Source organism: Gigantopelta aegis, chromosome 5 (genome assembly GCF_016097555.1).
Source record: "Gigantopelta aegis isolate Gae_Host chromosome 5, Gae_host_genome, whole genome shotgun sequence".
In the NCBI taxonomy this organism is placed as follows: domain Eukaryota; kingdom Metazoa; phylum Mollusca; class Gastropoda; order Neomphalida; family Peltospiridae; genus Gigantopelta; species Gigantopelta aegis.
The window spans coordinates 23,585,453-23,611,267 of record NC_054703.1 but is presented as its reverse complement, the minus strand read 5'-3'; the positions used below and the strand labels follow the sequence as shown (position 1 = coordinate 23,611,267).

Below are 25,815 nucleotides of genomic sequence, written 5' to 3'. Positions count from 1 at the left end.
GGAAATATCGGCTTACTGCAATTTGGAAATCCCGATATTATTTCTAAAACGATTTGTGGTATTATACACAAGACAGTGTTCACTGGATATTATTAAAAGTCGTAATGACATATGCACTCTCACTGTTTAATATTTTCAATGATTCCAATATTACGGACTGATGATTCGAATGTCAAAATGTCCGAGTTGTTACGAATGACAGTGGCGTGTTTGTAGACTGATATTCGTTTAGGAAATAAAAGCCAGTTAAAACCTCGATTGTAAAAATCTGAAATGAATTTATTAATCGATACATACTAGCATCGGTGAAAAGATGGCGGTCGAAATCGAATCTGCAGAGTGGGTATTTTTTGTTTTAGGTGCAGGGACGAATGGCGGATAATTTACTTTAGGGAGGGATTTTAAAAGGGCACTTACATCATTCAGGAAGGGGGTGCAATGTTTAATAAAGGTAGCTACAGTTTTTAATAGTTCACTAACATTATTTATAAATCACAGGGTACGGCAATTTGCACAAGCTGAAAAATAGAAACATCAACTCGACTTCTCAGTTACCAGCAACTGCCGATTTTTAAACAAACAATATATTGGTAGGACTTTCCTTTGGCACTGTCTCGTATAAAGAACATTATAAGAACTGATCATAAATCGAGTTATGGTTAGGGTTAGTGACACTGACAGTGCCAAACTTGCCAAAGGAAAGTCCTTCCCTATATTGAATTTTTTTTGCAAATTTCCATGTTACCAGATTGTATTTTGACTAAATATTTTTAGGGATATGGCACGTAGCCCAGTGGTAAAGTGCTAGGTTGATGCACAGTTAATCTGGGATCAATCGGATCCCTATCGGATGATCGGTGGGTCCATTGACATGATTGGGCTATTTCTGCCTCCAACCAGTGCGTCAGGACTGGCATATCAAAAGTTGTGGTATATGCTATCATGGGATAGTGCATATAAAAGATCCCTTTAATTACTGATGGGAAAATGGGAGTAGCAGGGTTCCTTTCTTAGACTATGTCAAAATTACCAAATGTTTGACATCTAATAGCCGATGATTAATAAATCAATGTGCTCTAGTTGTGTTGTTAAACAAAACAGAATTTGAATATGTTTTAGCCACATGTTACTGCTAACAAGTTGTTTCTCCCTTCTTACTAGTTCACCCATTTGCCATCATTTTTATTTTGTTAATGAAGTACATATATCCATTGATTTTTAGATTTCACACATTGCGATCTGTATTGCATATTTATATTTACAGATAAAAATAGTGTTATAATTCTATTTATTACCAATACCATTTACTCAAGCCACATACACAAAATACGTTCAGACCTTAGATAATATACAGACAATGTATTCACATTAATAATTAATTCATGAACAGTCACACTACATACTACTGATGTGCTGTGGTTTCTTATTAAATATACTATATACCCAGCTGAGGTTCAAATGCTGAGTACGGTATGTTGATTTCGCCCAGCTTCAGCTGACAGGAAGTAAACAGCTGACAAGATATTAATATCCAAAGGCAGAAAACTACCTAATATTTCGTAATGAATAATAAATAAACGGAAGAAAAAAAAGACTCCAAAACTATAATAAATATATTTATTTTGGGGAACGAAATGACTCAATACGAATGAAATTTAGGGCAAACCAACCCTGGGTGAATATGACTAAGGGCGAAAAAATGCAGGGTTCGAAATAGTTTTAGGGCAAAACAACCCGGAATCCGTGTTACTATGTCGTCTATGGGATTTGATATTGTGGTATACGCCCTGCAGGTATGTGTATATTTCTGATTGATGTTCGCATTTGTTTTACAGTGTTGTGAGACTGATTGAACAATACCTGAAAGAAAACAACTTGCTGAGGACTTTATCCACACTACAGGTAAAACATGAATTACAAACCTTTTCTCTTAAGTCCAGAGGGACGTAGTTAGTTTGGTTCTTACTACGTCCGGATCTTGTTACATACCCTATATATAGCTGGTATTCAAAACTTGTGACACCATGTTTCAACCGTTTCTCAACCGAAATAGTGCAACAAATGGACACAAAAAACAAAAATTTATAACCTGCCATACTCACTAAATCCTGTTTCAAGTACTTACATCATTATTAACAAAATAAATCTTACAACAACAGCATACAACATTTCTGCGTCATTTCAAATTTGTTACATAGCCATGCACGTTAAGAAAAGTATTGCCTTAATGTGCCCTGTGCACTATTTTCTCTCTTGAGTGCGAGTGCAAATAATTTTTACATGCTCATATACCACTAGAGTTTCGAGCATGTCCGTCCCGGGGCCTGCCTCTGGATAGCCAGTGACTTGCTCCGGGACAGAAAAAATTAAGCGGACAATTTTGAAATTTACATCCAAAAATTAAATAGTGGGCCTTTAAAATTTTGATGTGCATCTCTAATTGATAAAATTAATAATAAAATCTACTCATTAAATTTGGTCGCTAGATTAGATTGGGCGGTCAAAAAGAAATTAGATAGATAGATAACTAGTTTAACGGGGGGGGGGGGGTGTGAATGGACAGAATTTTGAAATTAGCAATTAGTAACAGAAATTAGTAGGGTTAAAAAAAATAAAAATTTACAAGCCAAAAATAAAATGAATTGACTGCGACCGAATATTTATATAATTTAGAGAATTTTTGAAGGACAGCCCAAAAATAAATAAGAGAAAGAAGAGAGGATCGGACTATTTAATAATATATTTAAAAAAAAAAAAAGGTTAATTTCGACATAAAATTTTGAACGAAGGTCTAAAAGTTTAAAGTCCGATCTATGTGTCCACGTGAGTGGTCTCGTTAGGGGAGAGGTAGGCGACTACGGCGAGCCGATGGGATGAGTTGCTTCTTAGAGAGCAGATCTCTGATGACCATGCGGTAACCGGTGCCGCAAATCGTCTTGACAATCCTGTGGATTGTTGAACTGTCCATCTCATAGAGGAGGATCGCTTGTCGGTAGGTCTGCTGGTGCCGGTGTGTCACGATGAGTCCCGTCGCTGAGCTTTGGAGCCAAATGTTGTGGAGCTCGTAGTGGCAGCGGTCTCCAGTCTTGGTTGCAAAACCGGCCCCTCAGCTTCGCCATATCGGTCGTGTCGCCCTGTACGTAGTCCCGGTACTGAGCCTTAAGTTTCTCCAAGGCCAGTTGCCAGGTATCTACGTCCTCCTCCGGGGGTGTCGGACAGGCTGGCTTGCAGGAGATGTTGCTTTCCTCTTGACGGCCGCCGTCGCCTCAACAACAGCAGGGCGCTTCTCAACGGGAGCGGTCTGTATAGTCGACCGCTTCACTGGAGGCGCTGGAGTGGAAGTGTATCGAGGCGGCTGCGACTGGGCCATAGCAGTATCCAACAGGTCGCTCGTCGATTCCGCCGGTGGCGTCTTCTTCCTCTTCGGTGGTGAAGCTTTGGCTAGTTCCCTATATGTATTGTACAGTGATACCTCTCAAAACTGGACCCGCTATAAACCAAAATTCCCTCAAAGCCGGACGTTTTTCGTGTTCTCTTTTTAAATATCTGTGCAGAAGAGAACCTCTCTAAACCAGATACCTCTTAAAACAGGACATATTACTTGGTCCTGAGGGTGTCCGGTTTAGAAGAGTTTTCACTGTAGTAATAGGGTTGCTAAATTCCACTAGCCCAGACCAAAATTCCACTAGCCCAGACCAGAATTCCACTAGCCCAGACCAAAATTCCACTAGCCCAGACCAGAATTTCACTAGCCCAGACCAAAATTTCGCTAGCCGGGACAGAGGGTTAGTGGATTTATCAGTCCCTGAAAATGCAAAAACCTAGAGCCATTTTGTAACGAAATATTAATTTTTACCCATTTTTGTTTTTTCCAAATTAAAATAAAATTTATCAATTGTTCTTAAAATTCGCAATTGGAGAATTTGTCGAGTGGCAGAGCTTGCCCTAAATCTTGACGAATACATGTTTAATTTAATATTTCAGGAGGAGAGTGGGATTTCGCTGAACACGGTCGACTCCGTTGATGGGTTTATCAGCGACATTAACAGTGGCCACTGGGACACAGTCCTGCAGGCTATACAGACCCTCAAGTTACCTGACAATAAACTCATAGATCTGTATGAACAGGTAAATTATACACAATACTACATACAGACTCTCAAGTTACCTGACAATAAACTCATAGATCTGTATGAACAGGTAAATTATACACAATACTACGTACAGACCCTAAAGTTACCCGAGATAAACTCATAGATCTGTATGAACAGGTAAGTTATACACAATACTTTACGTACAGACCCTCAAGTTACCTGATCTCTATGAACAGGTACACAATACTACGTTAAATACTGAGATAAACTCATAGATCTCTATGAACAGGTAAATTATACTGAATACTTTATGAGCAGCCCTTAAAGTTTGTTTACGTTTTTTTGATACCATAACCAGAGTATGACAAATATTTTGAAAAGTCACTAGCCACAGGGCTAGTGGGTTTGTGAAAACCACTAGCCCACCAAGATAAACCACTAGCCCAAATTCCTGATCAATTATAACTGGATTTTTATATAATTTTTGTAACATTACACATTTACGAGTATAACAGTAAAATAAAACAAACACTTAAATCATGTTGTAACTTTCAGTTTTTTGTCGTGTCGTACGTTTTGTCTTTTGTCAAGTGTGATCCATCGTCATTGTCCCGTTTTTGTTTTTGCCCCCCCGGGGAAAATTACTTGAGCAAACTCTTGGTTGGTATCTAAAAACAATATCAAAATAATTAAATTTAAATGAGGGTACGACAGTGTCGCCAGGAACAGTGATGCCAAATACAGGGCATTATTCCGTGTCAGACCGATATCAAAAGAATATAACGGCGACATCTAATCCGTTGTTAATTGATGAACAAAAAAGGTATTATCTTGTATCGGCAGCTATGACGTTTTATCCAAACCGCTACACGTAATAGGCCAAGCAGAGTCATTGCATATGCGGTTACCATTAAAGTAAATGGTTTTCCTGATTGCCGATAACCACATGTTAGCGAAGTGTTAAATTAGAAAACAATAGGTAAATAAAACAAACACTGAAATTCAAAGCATGGCTGGGGTTTACTTGATTGAGTATAACCTGTCGTCGCGATTGGTGATTTCCAAGTTCTTAGCCTAAAACATGTGCGAGATTAACGACCACGTGACGTCTTTAACCAATCAAAACACGCATGTCATTAGACTTTATTTCCTGTGCCAGAAACTTGAAAGGGAAAGGTAAACAATGCATGCTGTAACTGTGACGATGTAGAGATAGCATGTTACTGCAGTTTGCAGACCTAGCTCAAGTGGATTATTATTATATACTCATTGCGTTGTTGATATTATTCGAAGACAAACGTCACAATCAAATTTATTAAACGAAATTTCAGCCGAGAGAAAAAGAAAGAAAGAAAACAAAAAACCCACGATCGAGCGATGACGAGAGGAGGGGGGAAACCACTAGCCCGCAGGGGCTAGTGGTTTTGCGTTTCTCACTAGCCCGAACTTAAAAACCACTAGCCACGGGCGTCGGGCTAGCGGATTTGTCGAACTCTGCCATAACAAAGGAAATATAATGTAATTTTAATAAATAAAACCATTTTCAGAATTTATTATTCACCTACAGGTCCAACTGGAGGGGATTATAGGTTTCGACTCCGTCCATCTTTCGGCGAGGGATTTAGTTCAATCGGTTGAGTGCTTGTGTCGCAGGATCAAACCACCTCGGTGGATCCATTCATCTGATTGTTTTTTCTCTCATTCTAACCAGTGTACCACAATTGGACAAAGGCCGTGGTATGTGTTTTCCTGTCTGTGCGAAAGTGCATATATAAAAGATCCCTTGCTGCATTAGAACAAATGTAACGGGTTTCCTCTGGTGACTACGAGTCGGAATTACCAAATGCTTGGCATCCAATAGCCGATGATTAATTAATCGATGCGCTCCAATGGTGTCGTTAAACAAAACAAACTTTGTCCATCCATCTTTGGGACGTGTATTGCATTGGTAGTACTCTCAGAATGCTTGTTAACCATTTAAATGTAACCAGCTTTATCCTATAACTTACCCATGATATCCATGTCATAAACCCATGTGATAATTTACTTTATTAACTCGGTTAATAATGGTATGCAAATTTGCAAGGTCTCTAGGTAATGTGTTGCTGGTGATGGGTCATTTGGTTACATGCCAACAAGACCCGTGTACCTGAGCGTAGCGTTTTCAAAGATTTGTTTAAAATGCGTGACGTCAAACTAATCTGTGCTAATCATGATGGTGTCATATTAGCAATGGTGGAGTCTTTAGTACTGTGATTTACTAACAAAATTAATTAAAATGTTATTTTAGAAGTGCTATAGGATAAATAGAATTCGCTACTCATGTTTTTTAATATGTAAAATATCAACCTCATCAAGTTAATCGGTATTTGTCTCGGCAGAGCCTTGACAAATACCGATTAACATAGACTCGGTTGATATTTTCCATAATAAAAAATACTCGTGACGAATCCTCTATTTATTTGTTAACCCTCAATATAATTATACTATAATGCTCACCATTTGCTTTGACACAAAGATAAGTTTGTCTAATATCGGTGTAAAGATCACTTTTGGACATTGGCTTTATTAGCGACATCAACAACAGTGGACACTGGGACATGGTCCTGCAGGCTATCATCATATACCTCTGTGGGGCGGGACGTAGCCAAGTGGTAAAGCGCTCGCTTGATGCATGGTCAGTCTAGGATTGGTCCCCCCCCTCAGTGTGTCTATTTTCTAATTCCAGTCAGTACACCACGACTGGTATATTAACGGTCATGGTATGTGCTGTCCTGTCTGTGGGATGGTGCATATAAACGGTCTTTTTCTCTAGCCAGTGTCCCACGACTGGTATATCAAAGCCCATGGTATGTGCTGTCCTGTCTGTGGGATGGTGCATATAAAAGATCTTTCTCTCTAGCCAGTGTCCCACGACTGGTATATCAAAGGCCATGGTATGTGCTGTCCTGTCTGTGGGATGGTGCATATAAAAGATCTTTCTCTCTAGCCAGTGTCCCACGACTGGTATATCAAAGGCCATGGTATGTGCTGTCCTGTCGGTGGGATGGTGCATATAAAAGATCTTTCTCTCTAGCCAGTGTCCCACGACTGGTATATCAAAGGCCATGGTATATGCTGTCCTGTCTGGGAGGGTGCATATAAAAGATCTTTCTCTCTAGCCAGTGTCCCACGACTGGTATATCAAAGGCTATGGTATGTGCTGTCCTGTGTGGGAGGGTGCATATAAAAGATCTTTAGCTCTGGCCAGTGTCCCATGACTGATATATCAAAGGCCATGGTATATGCTGTCCTGTCTGGGAGGGTGCATATAAAAGATCTTTCTCTCTAGCCAGTGTCCCACGACTGGTATATCAAAGGCCATGGTATATGCTGTCCTGTCTGGGAGGGTGCATATAAAAGATCTTTCTCTCTAGCCAGTGTCCCACGACTGGTATATCAAAGGCCATGGTATATGCTGTCCTGTCTGGGAGGGTGCATATAAAAGATCTTTCTCTCTAGCCAGTGTCCCACGACTGGTATATCAAAGGCCATGGTATATGCTGTCCTGTCTGAGAGGGTGCATATAAACGGCAATTTGCTGCTAATACAAAAATGTGGATTTCCTCTCTAAGACTATATGTCAGATTTACCAAATGTTTGATTTAATAAATCAGTATACTATACTCTAATCGTGTCATTAAACAAAATAAACTAATTATACGATTTTTATTTTAAAGGGACATTATCATATCATATCATAAAGTAAGTCTGGGAAAATGGTTTAAGGTGGTTTGGAAAAGGTGTGTAAAAAGTATAGAAATTAGTTTTGAAAAAGGTGCATGAACCTTGTTACCATGTTTGACACCCAAATAGCCGATCTCTAGTTTTATGCTGCGGTGTCGTTAAGCATTCATTCATTCCCATTAAAGGGGCGGGATGTAGCCCAGTGGTACAGCACTCGCTCGATGTGTGGTCAGTGTGGGATCAATCCCCGTTGGTGGGCCCATTGGACTATTTCTCACTCCAGCCAGTGCACCACGACTGGTGACTGGTATAGCCAAGGCCATGGTATGTACTACCCTGTCTTTGGGATGGTGCATATAAAAGATCCCTTGCTGCTAATCGAAAAGAGTAGCCCATGAAGTGGCGACAGTGGGTTTCCTCCCTCAATATCTGTGTCGTCCTTAACCATATGTCTGATGCCATATAACCGTGAATGCGCCGTTAAATAAAATATTTCTTTTTTCTTTGATTACCAATAGTTGATGTGCTATTCAGTGATTCATTCATTCGTTCCGTTGTTTACAGATTGTTTTGGAGCTTATTGAGTTGCGAGAACTGGGAGCTGCTCGTTCTCTGTTGCGTCAGACAGACCCGATGATAATGTTAAAACACAACCAGCCAGACCGCTACATCCATCTGGAGAACATGTTAGCACGGTCGTACTTCGATCCCAGAGAGGTAAGTTATAAATGATTAGAAGCCCATTTTACTAAACATCATAAGGTTACATTTCCTACTAGCAGTTATACCGGTCATACACGTGTTTGGCATCAATTTCACGCAGCAAATTACATCATTACGGAAGCTGGAGCATTTTAAAGACAAAAGAAAATGAAATATCTGTTCTTCTAACTATATTTGTTGTACTATAATAGTAATAAGAATTGTGGTTTAGTCGTAGATTTACATTTACGTGCAAAACTAGGCTTACGATGTTTACTGAAATTGGGCCCTGGGGATCAGTCAGACCGCTACATATATTCACATGATGATAGCCAGTTTGTACAGTGATCCAAGAGGGGTAAATTGTTATTAATGATCTGTGGATAATAATAAAACAAAACCAGACCACCAACTGTACATCCATCTTGAGAATATGTTAGCCAGTATCCCTCGACTACTACATCAAATGCCATGATATGCATGGTCTACTCTACTGTCTGTGGAAAAGTGCTTTTGACGTAATGACATTATTTTGTGAGTGGGCGGGAAGTAGCCCAGTGGTAAAGTGCTTGCTTAATGCACGGTCAGTCCAGGATTGATCTTCCTCAATGGGCCCATTGGGCTATTTCTCATTCCAGCCAGTGCACCATGACTGGTATACCAAAGGCCATGGTATGTACTACCCTGTCTGTGGGATGGAGCATAATAATAAAATATCCCTTACTGCTAATTGAAAAGAGTAGCCCATGAAGTGGCATCAACAGGTTTCCTATCTCAATATCTGTGTTGTTGGGTTCGGGTTGGGGGTGATTTTTGTGATTTAACAGTCTTGTTAAGCCAGTTTGTGTTAATAAAGATATAACATTGTTATTAAAATTGCAGGCTTATCCTGAAGGACAGACAAAAGAGAAACGAAGGAACGCCATAGCGACAGCGTTGTCAGGGGAGGTGAACGTGGTCCCCCCGTCTCGTCTTCTCGCCTTGCTGGGACAGGCCCTGAAGTGGCAGCAGCATCAAGGACTATTACCCCCAGGTTTGTGCTTCCATTTTACAAAGAGGTGGGGGTGGGGGTGGGGGGGTGGCGGCGTAGCTAGGGCCTCCACGAGTCCAAGATATTGGACTTGAGTACTTATTCTAGATAATAATGAGACTAATGAATAAAGTGAAACAGCATTATGCTCAGGGTTGAAAAAAATCATGATTTAAAAAAAAAAAAAAAAATCGGATTTTTAAAATTTAAATCGGATGTTTTTTATTTAAATCAGATTTTTTTTTTTTTTTACTTTAATTTGGAACTTCTGAATTGTATACTTGCTCCCTATTAAATACACGATTTGGAAGTGTTACTGCATTCTGAAAGGAAATACCTCGAACATCTAGTAATGAGGCAACAAAATGCATTTTGGGGATTATTGAGTTAATGTTTAAGTACTTGGTGTTTAGCCAGGATGGCTATATAAGGTGATTTGACATCTGTTACATCTGACTCTAGAGCATCCCCAAATTCGTCTAATTTACCACATTGAAGCAGAGTGGCTTCACTTGACACCTTCTATTGTTTTGATCTCCCAGGATCATCCCAACCATAGATTTGGGGGAATTGTCACTGATCAGTATGACTTGTTAGACTACATGGTGTTGAAATCAATGATTTTTTTAAATCAAACAACTCTGATTATGCCTCTTAATTCCAATGCTGAACATGAATGCCAAATCATGCCATTGTATTGCATTCCACACATTTGAGTTTGGATCCCAATCGAGGCATGGGATTTTTAAACCAGATACGAACTCCAAACCCTGATTGAGTGCTCTGCAAGGCTCAATGGGTAGGTGTAAACCACTAGCACCGACCAGTGATCCTGGTTCAACAAAGGCCATGGTTTGCGCTGTCCTGTCTGTCCTGCCTGTGAGAAGCACAAATAAAAGATCCATTGCTGCCTGTCGTAAAAGAGTAGCTTATGTGGCGACAGATGGTTTCCTCTCAAAAACAGTGTCAGAATGACCATATGTTTAACGTCCAATAGCCGATGATAAGATAAAAAATCAATGTGTTCTAGTGGCGTCGTTAAATAAAACAAACTTTACTCTTTTTTCACACATTTGACTTGTTTTCCCTTCATATCTCATATAATAGTCCTATAATGTAACCGGTGGTAAGCATATGGCAAAATGATGTTAAAAAATATACCTAAATTAGAGTGTTCTTCTTTGCACGTGCCGGTTTACAGAGGTTCTCTTCTGAACAGATATTTAAAAAGAGACCATGAAAAATGTCCGGTTTTGAGGGAATTCCGATTTACAGAGGGTCTGGTTTTGAGATGTTTCACTGTATTTGTTTTCTGTAAAGTCATATCCACAGTGATCTCTCCAGTATTCAGAAAAGGGATGGAGGGAATCGTTAGAGCTGGTTCCACTTAAAAGAAGGGATGGTACCTAAGATTTTCAGGGTACAAGTACTTCAAAAATGTCTTGTAAACGACGATGAAACTGATTACTCTGGTAGTTCAAGACAATGGCATGACTTGTGATTTTAGATGGCGGTCCAAAATAAACAGATGGCGGAATTTACTGTTGCTGCCCATTGATGCGGGCGTATTGAAAATAAGTCTTAAGAAATGTCGGGCCCACCATCGCTTATGACATGTAGCAAGACCCCTGATCCAGGAACAGTAACTTTAAATTTTAAAAATATTGTATTTTTTTTTTTTTTTTGGCTAGGTACGACAATTGATGTTTTCCGTGGTAAGGCTGCCGTCAAGGAGCAGGAGGAGGAGAAGTACCCCACCCAGTTGAGTAAGACCATCAAGGTGAGAGTAAACACTTGTTCAGGGGGCAGGTGAGACGTAGCCCAGTGGTACAGCGCTCGCTCGATACGCGGTCAGTGTGGAATCGATCCCCGTCGGTGGGTCCATTTGGCTATTTCTCGTTCTACCCAGTGCACCACAACTGGCACATCAAAGGCTGTGGTATGTACTACCCTGTTTGTGGGATGGTGCATATAAACGATCCCTTGCTGCTAATCCAAAAGTGTAGCCAATGAAGTGGCGACAGCAGATTTCCTCTATCAATATCTGTGTGATCTGTAACCATATATTTGACGCCATATAACCGTAAATACAATGTGTTGAGTGCGTTGTAAATAAAACATTTCTTTCTTTGTTCAGGGGTGGGAATTCTTCTCGGATCCGTGGTTTTCCTCTCGTGGAACATTGCGTTTCCTCGCATTTTAATCGTCCTTTCCACGGGGAAGAAAAAGAAAATCGGTCGTGTAAACTTCTGGGCTCATATTTTTGAAGCTATCTTAGCACTACGATATCTTAAAACTGTCCTAAATGATGATGTTACACATCAAATTACATTGTGACGTCATTCAGAATCTAAATGCAGCCACGTTTCTTACTTGGTTCCATTTGCAAAGGGAGCGAGTAAGCTTTAGCCGGCGTCGCACTGCAGCATGGGATATCTGAAGTAAAAATTGCAGTCAGGACACCTCTAGATTTCCTCTTTTTTACAGTTCACCAATTCCCACCCCTGCTTGTTACAGGTTATTTTACATTTTTTTCTTAGCTTTGATTGATATCAAATTGCCCAATGGTGCTAACTGTGGCACTTTCAATTTGCCTAAAATTTGGTATTTGAGCTTATTGTGTTGGGAAAAGCTCAAAATCTAATTATTAGCTCAAAATTGAGGTTCAAGATATGAGTTAACAAATTCTGGCATTTTCCACAAAATTGGCATCATGGGCTAATTTTCAAATGACCATAACTCGGTAACAACTAGGGGACATATACAAAAGCATACAGAGGGTATAGAAATCCATAAACCCCTCGTGATGCTTCTACAATGAATTTATCTTGGCGACATGTTTAACTAGTCAGCAATAATTATTAACAATAACAAAATAACTCCAAACTGTAAGGACTACTAACCGTCATTTATGTAATAAAAACATGACTACGCGGAAATGACAGTCACTTTTCGTACCCTTGTTTTGGCTTTGTGCACAATCTTACCGTAATTTCACTTGAAATCCATATTTCGTCAAAGGTACAATTTTTTTTATCACACATTAAGGTGCATTAGTAATGTTAACATTAGTAAAAAATTCAATAGCAATTTTACATTGGAATGTTTTCACACAATGTTTCGCTACATTAAAATAAAAACTGTTTTATTTACATTGGTAACCGACAAATTTCTGCATGGCACATTAATACAATAACAACAGTCCGATGTTACAGGTGAAGTATAAGAGATGTGACTCTGCCCACATGGTCTCGCTCCAGCCAGTGCACCACGACTGGTACATCAAAGGCCGTGGTATGTGCTATCCTGTCTATGGGATGGTGCAGATAAAAGATCCCTTGCTGCCAATCGAAAAGAGTAGCCCATGAAGTGGCGACAGCGGGTTTCCTCCTTCAATATCTGTGTGGTCCTTAACCATATGTCTGACGCCATATAACCGTAAATAAAATGTGTTGAGTGCGTCTTTAAATATAACACTTTCCTTCCTTCCTTCCACTCACATAGGGTTTACGGGTTTTGTCCAAGGCTAAATAATCAATGAAATTCAAGTATTTTATTTGAAAGGCGAGATAATAATACTTATTAATTTCCTTTTGTAGCTATTTTACAAAGTGTGTTATTTGTGTGTTTATCTCTGGATATTTTCTAGACTGTGGTAAAGTAAATCGTGATGTTTTATTTTGACAGTTTGGTCAGAAGGCCCACGTGGAATGTGCTCGGTTCTCCCCGGACGGTCAGTACCTGGTGACGGGATCGGTCGACGGGTTTATCGAGGTGTGGAACTTCACAACGGGCAAGATTAGAAAGGATCTTCGATACCAAGCCCAGGTAATATATAGACGATTCATCACGAGTGTTTTTTAATATGGAAAATATCAACCGAGTCTATGTTAATCGGTATTTGTCGAGGCTCTGCCGAGACAAATACCGATTAACTAGACGAAGTTGATATTTTACATATTAAAAAACGTGAGTAGCGAATTCTATTTATCCTATAACACTTCTAAAATATTTTTTTTTTTTTTTTTTTTTGTAAATAACAGTACTAAAGTCGCCGCCATCAATAATATGACATCATCACGATTAGCACAGATTAGTTACGGTCAGGTACACGGTTCTTGTTGGCTTGTAAGCAAATGGCCCAGCAACACATTACCTAGAGACCTTGCAAATTTGCATACCATTATTACCCTCGTGTATTTGGGTATCGTCAATATCATATATTAGGAATAAAAATTGTATTATGCGTCATTTTGGATGTCCTTACATCAAAATAAAGTTATGCCTAACGTTTTTTGTTTTCTGAACGCTGGACAGCTTTTAGTGTCAAATTACCATTGAAATGTTTTTATTTGATGACTATGAATGCATACGTCAATCATGGAGTGTCACCCAAGTACGTTTGCTTAAATGTCAATAAACCTAGTGTCGAGACCTCGACTAATTTACATCTAATTTGCAAAGTTATCAAATTCTTAAAGTATGGGATCTGAAAAATATCACATCCTTTGATTGCACTGAAAATGTAAGATATTATATGATAACGTAAATTATCACATGGGTTTATGACATGGATAGCATGGGTAAGTCATAGAATAAATAGAGGATTCGTCACAAGTGTCTTTTAATGTGGGTGGTGGGACACAGTCACTCTAGGATCAATCCCCGTCGGTGGACCCATTGGGCTATTTCTCGTTCCAGCCAGTGCACCACGACTGGTGTATCGAACGCTGTGGTATGTGCTATCTTGTCTGTAGGATGGTGCATATAAAAGATCCTTTGCTACTAATGGAAAAATATAATGGGTTTCCTCTCTAAGACTATATATCGAAATTACCAAATGTTTGACATCCAATAGCCGATGATTAATAAATCCATGTGCTCTAGTTAAACAAAACAAACTTTAAACTGTATTATCATCCATTATAGGTTTTTGTAGGAGATATTGCTGGCACTATAATTTGCGATATCTCCTGCGATATTCTACTAGGAGATACTGCTTCTTTAGTTATGTCACTGTGTCTGTTTCAGCACTAAACCTATCACTAGTGACGTCACGCCACTGTCGTTCTGCTAGTTAACGAGTCTACCGCTGCTAAATAAAGTGACATTCAACCCACATTACTGACATTGTTTACAGTTGTCGCAAATGAAAAGAATGATAATGGATTATAAAAAAGAATACCCCCCTTGTGTCTTGTGATATCGTAATTTATCAGCACTCGTTGTTAAAAGTATAAAAATCCTCGGCAAGCCTCGGATTTCATACTTTTATCAACTCGTGCTGATAAATTATGATACCACAAGACACTCAGGGAGTATCCTCTATTTAAATTTTTAAAATATTTTTGTTTGTATTACAGGACAACTTTATGCTAATGGATGATGCCGTTCTCTGTATGGCATTCAGTAGAGACTCGGAAATGTTGGCCACCGGTGCTCAGGATGGCAAGATAAAGGTTTGTCAAAGATTATTTACAATCATTCATATGATGGAGGGGCGGGATGTAGCCCAGTGGTAAAGCGCTTGCTTGATGCGCTGTCCGTCTGGGATCGATCCCCGTCAGTGGGCCCATTGGGCTGTTTCTCGCTCCATCCAGTGCACCACGACTGGTACACCAAAGGCCGTGGTATGTACTATCCTGTCTGTGGGATGGTGCATATAAAAGATCCCTTGCTGCTAATCGGAAAGAGTAGCCCATGTAGTGGCGACAGTGGGTTTCCTCTCAATATCTGTGTGGTCCTTAACCATATGTCTGACGCCATATAACCGTAAATAAAATGTGTTGAGTGCGTTTTTAAATAAAACACTTCCTTCCTTTTTCCTTTATATGTCATTTTCTGAGACTGGAAAGTCGTGGAATTTTGTTTGCTTAATCTTGGAAATTTACAGAAAATGAAAATTTGTTGGTAATAGAATTGTTTATTTGGGTTACAGAAAATTAATAGAACATAATAAATCTTTTTATTCCTAACCTAACCTTGGGACTATAGTCGGGTTAAGTAGGAAAAGGAAAAGTTAAAAAGAAGAGGAAGATAAACTTATTTTTGTTTCAGATTTTCTAGATATTTTTGTTGAGGAGCAGGGCTTCCAGATTATGGTAGCTCCATTCCCATGGCTAGTGATATATTATATTTGGCTAGTAAATAACTAATAATGCCATGCCCGACAGCTAGCAAAAAACCAAATAGTCAAATGTTGCAAGTTAAGTCTATTTTGTAAATATGAATATCCTGTCCCCACCCAAACCCCCAATGTTAGTATTTTTAAGTTCTATCTCCCTCTTTAGGCGACATATCTGATTATTACTATTATTTAGTAAAATTGTATTAACTTAAGTAAAATGGCGCTGGTGAATTTCTAATTGTGGCTAGTAAATCGATGATCCCATGTCTAGTTGATTTTATAAAAATTCTACAAGTCCTGGAGGAGTGATTTTGATTTTTTTAAGTTGATGAGCACCGTGATCATTAAACTCACCTTCCTTTCTTTTTCCTTTTTCATTCCAGATATGGAAGATCATCACAGGCCAGTGTTTGCGGAAGTTTGAGAAATCTCACAGCAAGGGCGTCACGTGTATCACGTTCGCTAAAGATAACAGCCAGCTGCTGAGTGCATCCTTCGACCAAACCATCAGGTGAAATATATAGAGGATTCGTCACGAGTGGAAAATATCAACCAAGTCTATGTTAATTGGTATTTGCCGAGTCTTTGCCGAGACAAATACAGATTAACTAGACAAGGTTTATATTTTACATATTAAAAAACACGAGTAGCGAATTCTATTTATCCTATAACACTTCTAAAATAACAATTTAATTAATTTTTTAGTAAATCACAGCACTAAAGTCGCCACCATCAATGATATGACGTCATCACGATTAGCACAGATTAGTTTGACGTCACGCATTTTAAATAAATCTTTAAAAACGTTACACTCAAGTACACGAGTCTTGATGGCTAGTAAGCAAATGACCCATCCACGACAACACATTATCTCGAGACCGTGCAAATTTGCATACCATTATTAATCAGGTTAATAAAGTAAATTATCAAATGAGTTTATGACATGGATATCATGGGTAAGTTATAGGATAAAAGAATTGTTCATCATTTTTTGCAAATTTATCTACGGCTACATGTAAAAATGTACCAAATGTTTGATATCCCACAGTTCGAATTTCACCATGGCATCGACAGCAATTGCCATTGGTGCCCTCTTTACTTGCCATTATGCCCCTAAACTCTTATGGGTTTGACGGCAAGAAAAATGCTGTGCTGCCTTATCTGGGTGGCCACTGTGCCCTTTGCAATATTTTATTTTCTTAAAACCCAGCATTTTATTATTTAGAAATGACAAAATCACATCTAGCAAAGAGACACGAAGTGACAGGTCAGTTATAGCAGGATGTAAAACAAAATGTGCTAAAATGCCCATAAAAATAACGTTATTTACTGCAGTTTAAGTTGACAACATTTATAAATATATTCTTTGTGACTTACACATTAATATCATATTAACCAATATATCTTTTCGACCTGGCAAGATGATTGGGGACGAACAAACTTCATTCTGTTACGTTAATCCTGAGAGTGGCAGTCTTCCTGCAGGAATGATGAAATATATTAAAAATAGGGTTGTGCTGTGCCCGCATATTTAATGCATTCATTTATTTTATTTTAAACCTCTAGTGCCCAAGTACTCAAAATAAATATAAAAAATCATCATATTCATTCAACTTACAGATGTTAGTGTACATTGAACACTTCCATGTTGATTTTTGAATTTTAATAAATTTGTGTATACTTTTACATTTGTATATACATTGGGCATTTAATGAAAATGTTTCATATATGCTACATGTTATTAATGTTGTAAAATACATTATTATGGCATATATCTGTATCAAAAATAAACATTAGTCTAAGACTATAAGGTGAATTAATTTTTGTCTCAGAAATTTGATAGAAAATAAGTTGCCTTCATGCCCCTCTTTTGAAGGAAAAGTTTGCCTACGTGCCCCACCAATTTGCCTTGATGCCTTGATTTTAGTTGTTAAAACGAAGGCAACACTTGCTGTGCCCCCCAAAAATAGAAATTTGACACCGGACATCCAATAGTCGATGATGAATTAATCAATGTACCTTAAGTCTCCCAACCAACCAGTGCACTGCGACTGGTATATCAAAGGCTGTGGTATGTGCTGTCCTGTCTGAAAAAAATGCATTTAAAAGATCACTTGCTGCTAATGGCAAAATATAGCTGGTTTCATCCAAGGCTACATGTACGTGTCAAGATTTACCAAATGTTTGACATAGTAGCGTTGTTAAACAAAACAAATAAACTAGAACTGGTAATCTACAAAGCTATGGTTTTGAGAAAAACTTCTTTTTTATATTTACTGCATGTATATCTCCAAAGGCAAAAACAAAAACATTAAAAAAGGAAAAAACTATGGTAAACAGTGTTAGGTAAACAGTGTCAGGTAAACAGCGTCAGGTAAACATCGTCAGGTAAAAACAGCGTCAGGTAAACAGCGTCAGGTAAAAACAGCGTCAGGTAAAACAGCGTCAGGTAAAACAGCGTCAGGTAAACAGCGTCAGGTAAAACAGCGTCAGGTAAACAGTGTCAGGTAAACAGTTTGTTCCGGCGTCATTATAACGACGAATAAATCTCAGTCGAGTGCATCATTAAAAATAAACGAGTTCTTCCTGTTTTCAGAATTCACGGACTAAAGTCTGGGAAAACGCTGAAAGAATTCCGAGGTCACACTTCATTTGTGAATGACTCCATTTTTACACAAGATGGCCACCATGTTATCAGGTATGTTATTTTTATCTTCTTTGTTAAAGAGACGTGCCTGAGTTTGCTGCATTGTAACGTGTTTCCGACTAATAAAATATTTCTATGAGTAAACTTACATATTAAATATATTTTCTTGTTTAGAATAACAGTGTCTGTATATTCATTGTGTTTGGGGTTGTCTTAATATTTGTAAGTAGCCCAAACTGGATTTTGTCTTCAAATAATTTCGTATGTATGAAAAAAAAACAAATTTTAGGAAATAAAATAATCAGAAACACATTTAATATACAGCCACTAATATTTTAGGCAGCAAAATATATTTGATATGTAATTACATTTGTTGTTAGTCAATAACATCAATATAATTGAAATGTAATTACAATCTATGTTAGTCAATAACGTGTTAAAAATTGCAGCAAACTCAGGAATGTCCCTTTAATGGGCTCGATATTGTTTGGTAGTAGAGCTATCAACTAAGGCACAATGGGTTCGCATGGTTGATCAGTTTCAAGTCTTTTAATCAAAGGTCATGTACTGTCTTATCTGTGGATAAGTACGTATAATCATGTTAGTGGGTTTCCTCGCTTTCTATCGAATAAATGCTGAAATAACCACATAGACACCAAATAGCTGTTTAAAATGTTTTTCAACTTTCTGTGAATCTCACCGTCTTTTTTTAATTTCTTTTCTCTCTCTCTCTCACTCTCTCTCTCTCTCTCTCTCTCTCTCTCTCTCTCTCTCTCTCTCTCTCTCTCTCTCTCTCTCTCTCTCTCTCTCTCTCTCTCTCTCTCTCTCTCTCTCTGTCTCTGCCTCTATATGTGTGTCTCTCTGTCTGTCACTCTCTCTGTCTATCTCTCTTCTCTCTGTCTTTCTGTGTCTCTCTGTCTTTCTGTGTCTGTCTCTGTATCTCTCTCTCTCTCTCTCTCTCTCTCTCTCTCTCTCTCTCTCTCTCTCTCTCCCTCTCCCTCTCCCTCTCCCTCTCCCTCTCCCTCTCCCTCTCCCTCTCCCTCTCCCCCTCCCACCCTGCCTGCCTGCCTGCCTGCCTGCCGTTCTCTCACATAGCTGTAGTTTAAAATGTTGTGTGTGCGTGTTAAACAAATACAACTCCCGTTGTTTCAGTGCCAGTTCGGACGGCACCATAAAGATCTGGAACGTGAAGAGTACGGAATGTCAGAGCACGTTCAAGTCGCTGGGCGGTCAGGCAGGGACGGACATCACAGTTCATAGCGTCCACTTGTTGCCGAGAAACGTGGAGCAGTTTGTTGTGTGTAACCGATCTAACACCATCGTCATTATGAACCTCCAGGGCCAGGTCAGTACACAGCACAGGGGTGTGTGTTATGGGGAGGTGGGTTGACATTACTTCACAATGTTCATTTGTTACCGAGAAATGTGGAGCAGGTTCTCATGTGTAACCATCTAACACCATCGTCATTATGAACCTCCAGGGACAGGTCAGTACACAGCACGGGGGTAGGGGGAGGTGGATGTGGGTTGACATTACAGTTCACAATGTTCATTTGTTACCGAGAAATGTAGAGCAGGTTCTCATGTGTAACCATCTAACACCATCGTCATTATGAACCTCCAGGGTCAGGTCAGTATATAGCACAGGGGGGTGGGGGGAGGTGGATATGGGTTAACATTACAGTTCACAATGTTCATTTGTTACTGAGAAATGTGGAGCAGGTTCTCATGTGTAACCATCTAACACCATCGTCATTATGAACCTCCAGGGCCAGGTCAGTACACAGCACAGGGGGGTTCGGGGAGGTGGATGTGGGTTGACATTAAAGTTTACAATGTTCATTTGTTAACAAGAAATGTGGAGCAGGTTCTCATGTGTAATTATCTAACACCATCATCATTATGAACCTCCAGGGTCAGGTCAGTACACAGCACAGGGGGGTTGGGGGGAGGGGGGTTGATATCACAGTTCACAATGTACTGAGGTGATGTTAAATGGCTGTAATTTAAAATGTACTGAGATAACATTCAACAAACATTCCTTTCCTTCATGTCTATGTTTGTTTACAGATTGTTCGTAGTTTCTCCAGTGGTAAGAGAGAGGGTGGAGATTTCGTGTGCGCGACAGTGTCTACACGAGGGGAGTGGATCTACTGTGTCGGGGAGGACATGGTGTTGTACTGTTTCAGTGTGTCCACGGGCAAGCTAGAGAGAACGTTAACGGTATGTGTAGTCAGGTGCAGATCTAGGGGAGGATACATGCACATATGCAGACACAGATTTTTATGTGTCCTGAAAAATATTTTATATGTGTTGCTCCCATCCCTAAATACTAGGTTGCCATTCTTAAACATTGCATCGCCTCCCTGAAGACATCTTATATCTTTATTTTCATTAAACCACCCTTCCGTCCACCACCACCCTTCTGTCCGCCAGTCCATTCATTAAACCACCCTTCCATCCCCCAATCCATCCATTCATTCAACCACCCTTCCATCTACCAATTCATTTATTAAACCACCCTTCCATCCACCAATCCCTTCATTAAACCACCCTTCCGTCCACCAATCCATTTATTAAACCACCCTTCCACCCACCAATCCCTTCATTAAACCACCCTTCCACCCACCAATCTCTTCATTAAACCACCCTTCCATCTACCAATCCATTCATTAAACCACCCTTCCATACACCAATCCATTCATTAAACCACCCTTCCATCCACCAATCCCTTCATTAAACCACCCTTCCATCCACCAATCCCTTCATTAAACCACCCTTCCATCCCCCAATCCTTTCATTAAACCACCCTTCCGTCCACCAATCCATTCATTAAACCACCCTTCCGTCCACCAATCCCTTCATTAAACCACCCTACTGTCCACCAATCCATTCATTAAACCACCCTGCCGTCCACCAATCCTTTCATTAAACCACCCTTCCGTCCACCAATCCCTTCATTAAACCACCCTTCCATCCACCAATCCTTTTATTAAACCACCCTTCTGTCCCCACCCCCCTCAATCCCTTCATTCATCCATTCTTCCATGCACCAATTCATTCATTCATACCTTGTTCCATCCATCCATCCATTCATTCGTTTATTTTTATTTATTTATTCAGGTTCATGAGAAAGAAGTGATAGGGATCGCCCAACATCCGCACCAGAACCTCCTCGCGACGTACTCTGAAGACGGATTCTTAAAACTGTGGAAACCTTAAACAAAACAAATCATCTTTGCTCATCCATGAAACATGGAGCGATCTTCATTTGCAGTTTCATTGTTGAAGACACTGTCAGTGTGCTGCCATTGTTAAGTTGTGTTTTGACTAACGGAACCTTTTTAACAGCTAAAATTACAAATTAAATACATTTTGTTTGGAATATCAGTTGCTTTGATTTATCAATTTATGTTAAGTCCTCTATAAAACACAAACATTTAATTTTGTAGCTGAAAATTATATAATCATTTCTTTAGGTGTTCTGTTTAATTTCATGTTTGAACACAACCACCACCCCGAAAAAATAAAATAAAATAAAATAAATAATAATAATTATTATTATAAAAAATAAAAAATCTTAATAAATAAAATTACATTTGAGTTGTTAGAAACCAGAAACACATTGAATATACAGACACTGATATTCCAAACAAGAAAATATACTTGTGTTAGAAACGCTTTTATAGTCAGAAACATCTTTCAATAACATCCAACTCGGAACAGTGTCTTTAATGGAAATCGCAGACCCCTCCGGCAATTTTATGGTGGCTAAAGATTTGAACATAAAATTATCTAATTTTCTGAGCAGGGGTCTGCTTTCTATCCAACACCCAAGAAACGAATCTGTTTAAATAAAACAGTGGAAGAATCATACCCCAATATATTCCAGTTATCCAATGTTCTTCGACATTACAAGAGAGAAGAAAAAACATGGTGTATGATGAAATAATTTTTATTTTGTGTATCGACATTTGACTGTATTAAAACAAACAAGTTTTACCGTAATGTTGTTTTGCGTGTTTTTTTAATTTATTTCATGTCAATACACCACACCAGTTTCGCCTTTTTGTATGGTATTCAGTGGGGGATCTAAGGGGGGCCCCAGGGGCCGTTTCCCCCCTCCCCCCAAAGAAAAACATGTTTTTGCAACAGTTATATTTTATTTATTTCATTTTTTTTTTTTACGGAACATTTGTGGTCTTGGACCACGTCATTGCTTCCTCCCTCCCATGGATTTTCTGGATCTGCCACTGGTATTCATCCTGCAAATATGCCAGACTAGTGGAATATTTCAAGTGTTGTGAGTTTGGGTATGTAGGATCGGGTTTGTGGGGAAATTCTTATAAAAGATCCCAGTCTTTGAGGACTAAATGTACCAATAACCATGTTGAACACTAGACAACAGTTTATAGGTACAGTACAGCAAACATCCGGTCAACGTTCAATGTAAGGTCATATGTCTGCCATTGATGAAATGTGACAAGACTTGCTGTCATAAGATGTTTCATCTGGCCGGTAAATTGTAGTGATTTAATAAGGTTGACAACAGTAATTTTTGGCACCCATTTTTTTTGGCTTAGTACACAATAAATAAAACTTAAACAGCGTTGTTTGCTTGTGTTCAGTTGTTACTTCTGGCATTGTTAAGAGGCACTTGTAGCTACCCACTATGCTCCCCTACTATCGGGCAATAAAATATGAAGAAACTATTAGAAAGTTCTAACAAAATACTCAAAACAGATATCGTGGATAGTGTGTTTTTTTAATGTCAAAAGCATATCAAATACAAAGGTTAGCTGCATTGTACAATATGGCACAATAACTAATGAAACGAGCAATATATTTACATCACATAATACACATATATAAACTAACACGTAAGTAGATCCAGGGGGATTCCTGGAAACCATTTTACCTACATGACTTCACAGGAAAGGCATGCTTGAACATTTTAATGAAAGAAGGTGGGTTTTTTTAGCAGGTTTTCTCTCTTTCCTAACCCCGTGTAAAATTAACCATATATTACAACACCAAACAGTAGTTTAAAATGCTGACATGACAATTTTTTTTTGTAAAAGTAGCACAGCAAATTGCAGACTCCCCGCACCACCACCCTCATATATCTGGCCCAAGAATCCCTCCAGATGTACGTTAAAATAAACCACTGTATTAAATAAATTTGTATTCTTATTAAAGCTACATACAAGTAAAAAAAACACAAAATTAAATAAAAAATATACACAGATCTCAATGAAAAGCCTCTAATACACGAGATACCGTATTCTTCCATAAATAGACCAATACTGTACAGTGGCGTAGGAAGGTGCCAAAAAGTGGTTGGGGGGGGGGGGGGGGGGGGCACACTTTTATATTTACACTTTTACACTATTATAAAGCAAATGAAAAGAAAAATATCTGAAAAGTGTGGCACTTCCTACGCCAGATTGCACAACCAATTAGCTTTTGAGAATCACAACCACACACACACGAAAGTCTTTAGTTCCTGCCTACAGTTTAGTTTGTGAAGCAAAACTTAAAGCGACGGACCCAAGTTTTTAATACTAGAGAATATTTTCCCCTTCTCTTATATAAGCCGTTTTCGATAGCTGAAGTCAGACATTTCTTATGTTTTTATTGCTTAGACTATCAATTTCCGTGCATCAGAGGTGTTTCTGGTCATCCAGCCCTAAAATCAGCCAGTTAACGTTTCGCAAACTGGTTCCCGACGTGACCATTTGGTTTACCTTGAAGCACACATAAACCAGTCCAGCGCAAACGTTTTTCTGCTCAGTCTGGCTGAACTCGGCCCTGGCGTTTCCATTTCGGATTTTATTTTTAAACGGGTATCACAGCCCCTGGTCATAACTCAGTATCACTGGAGACACCTAACCCATGATCAAAAATGTTTTAAAACAGATCTCCGATTAGAATACATCGGGAGACTAATAAACTAAGCTGTATATCAACGGTGCACAAGAGAAAGTCAAGCAGTTAATTGTATATACTTATTATATATACTTATTATATATAGTGTAGTGGAACTCCTCTAAACCGGACACCCTTAGGACCAAGTAAAAAGCCCGGTTTTAAGGGGTATCCGGTTTGGAGGTTCTCTTCTGTACAGATATTTAAAAAGAGACCATGAAAAATGTCCGGTTTTGAGGGAATTCCAGTTTACTGAGGGTCCATTTTTGAGAGGTTATACTGTATATACACATGTATGCCTGAATAGTAATAGATATAGGCATCATCAGACTGTTGAACTTAGTAAGCGTGCAGATATTAACATGCTATATACACATGTATGTCTGAACCGTAAGAGATATAGGCATCATAAGACTACTCAACTTGAGTAAGAGTGCAGATATTAACATGCTATATACACATGTATGTCTGAACCGTAAGAGATATAGGCATCATAAGACTACTTAACTTGAGTAAGAGTGCAGATATTAACATGCTATATACACATGTATGTCTGAACCGTAAGAGATATAGGCATCATAAGACTACTTAACTTGAGTAAGAGTGCAGATATTAACATGCTATATACACATGTATGTCTGAACCGTAAGAGATATAGGCATCATAAGACTACTTAACTTGAGTAAGAGTGCAGATATTAACATGCTATATACACATGTATGTCTGAACCGTAAGAGATATAGGCATCATAAGACTACTTAACTTGAGTAAGCGTGCAGATATTAACATGTTATATACACATGTACTCTGAACCATAAGAGATATAGGCATCATAAGACTATTTAACTTGAGTAAGAGTGCAGATATTAACATGTTATATACACATGTATGTCTGAATAGTAATGGATACAGGCATATACATAGGCATCATTAGACTGATTAACTTAGTACGAGTGCAGATATTAACATGTATGTCTGAACCATAATGGATATAGGCATCATCAGACTGTTGAACTTAGTAAGAGCTATCAAACACAAGGCTGGTAGGTACAGGGTTCGCAGTCCGGTACCAGTTCCCACCCAGAGCGAGTTTTAACGACTCGGTGGGTAGGTGTAAGACCACTACACCCTGTTCTATCTCACGAACCACTAACCCACTGTCCTGGACAGACAGCCTAGATAGCTGAAGTGTGTACCCAGGAGAGCGTGCTTGAGCCGTAATTGGATATAAGAATGAAAATCATTTTAAGAAAGAGAAGTCAACATTGAAAAGAAGTAAATGAATTCTACATTTTCACATTGAATAAAAGCCAGTCTCTGACCTTATCAATACTAGTCCCATCTTCATGATTTTCAAGTTAGGAAAACTCTGTGTGTGTGTGTGTGTGTGTGTGTGTGTGTGTGTGTGTGTGTGTGTTTTTTAAAGGAACAGACACTAGTTTTTAAACACTACAGCATATTTTTCACTTTTAGAGCCGTTTATGATCACTGAAATCAAACATTACTTATATTTTATTGTTTAGATTATCCATTTCCAAAGTGTTTCTGGTCATCCTGTTGC

At 38.8% G+C, this 25,815-nt stretch overlaps 1 protein-coding gene across 1 annotated transcript; it reads left to right on the top strand.

The window, feature by feature from the left end:
* Positions 1-226: 226 nt before the first annotated feature.
* On the top strand, positions 227-23,712 carry LOC121373436 (WD40 repeat-containing protein SMU1). The gene is made up of 13 exons (XM_041500091.1): positions 227-339; positions 1,836-1,902; positions 3,985-4,128; positions 8,385-8,537; positions 9,405-9,555; positions 11,244-11,332; positions 13,240-13,380; positions 14,916-15,011; positions 16,063-16,190; positions 18,276-18,377; positions 19,479-19,671; positions 20,397-20,549; positions 21,450-23,712. Exons 1-13 carry the CDS (start codon positions 314-316, stop codon positions 21,546-21,548), a joined length of 1,542 nt encoding a protein of 513 aa, XP_041356025.1. The 5' UTR covers positions 227-313; the 3' UTR covers positions 21,549-23,712.
* The last annotated feature ends 2,103 nt before the right edge of the window (positions 23,713-25,815 follow it).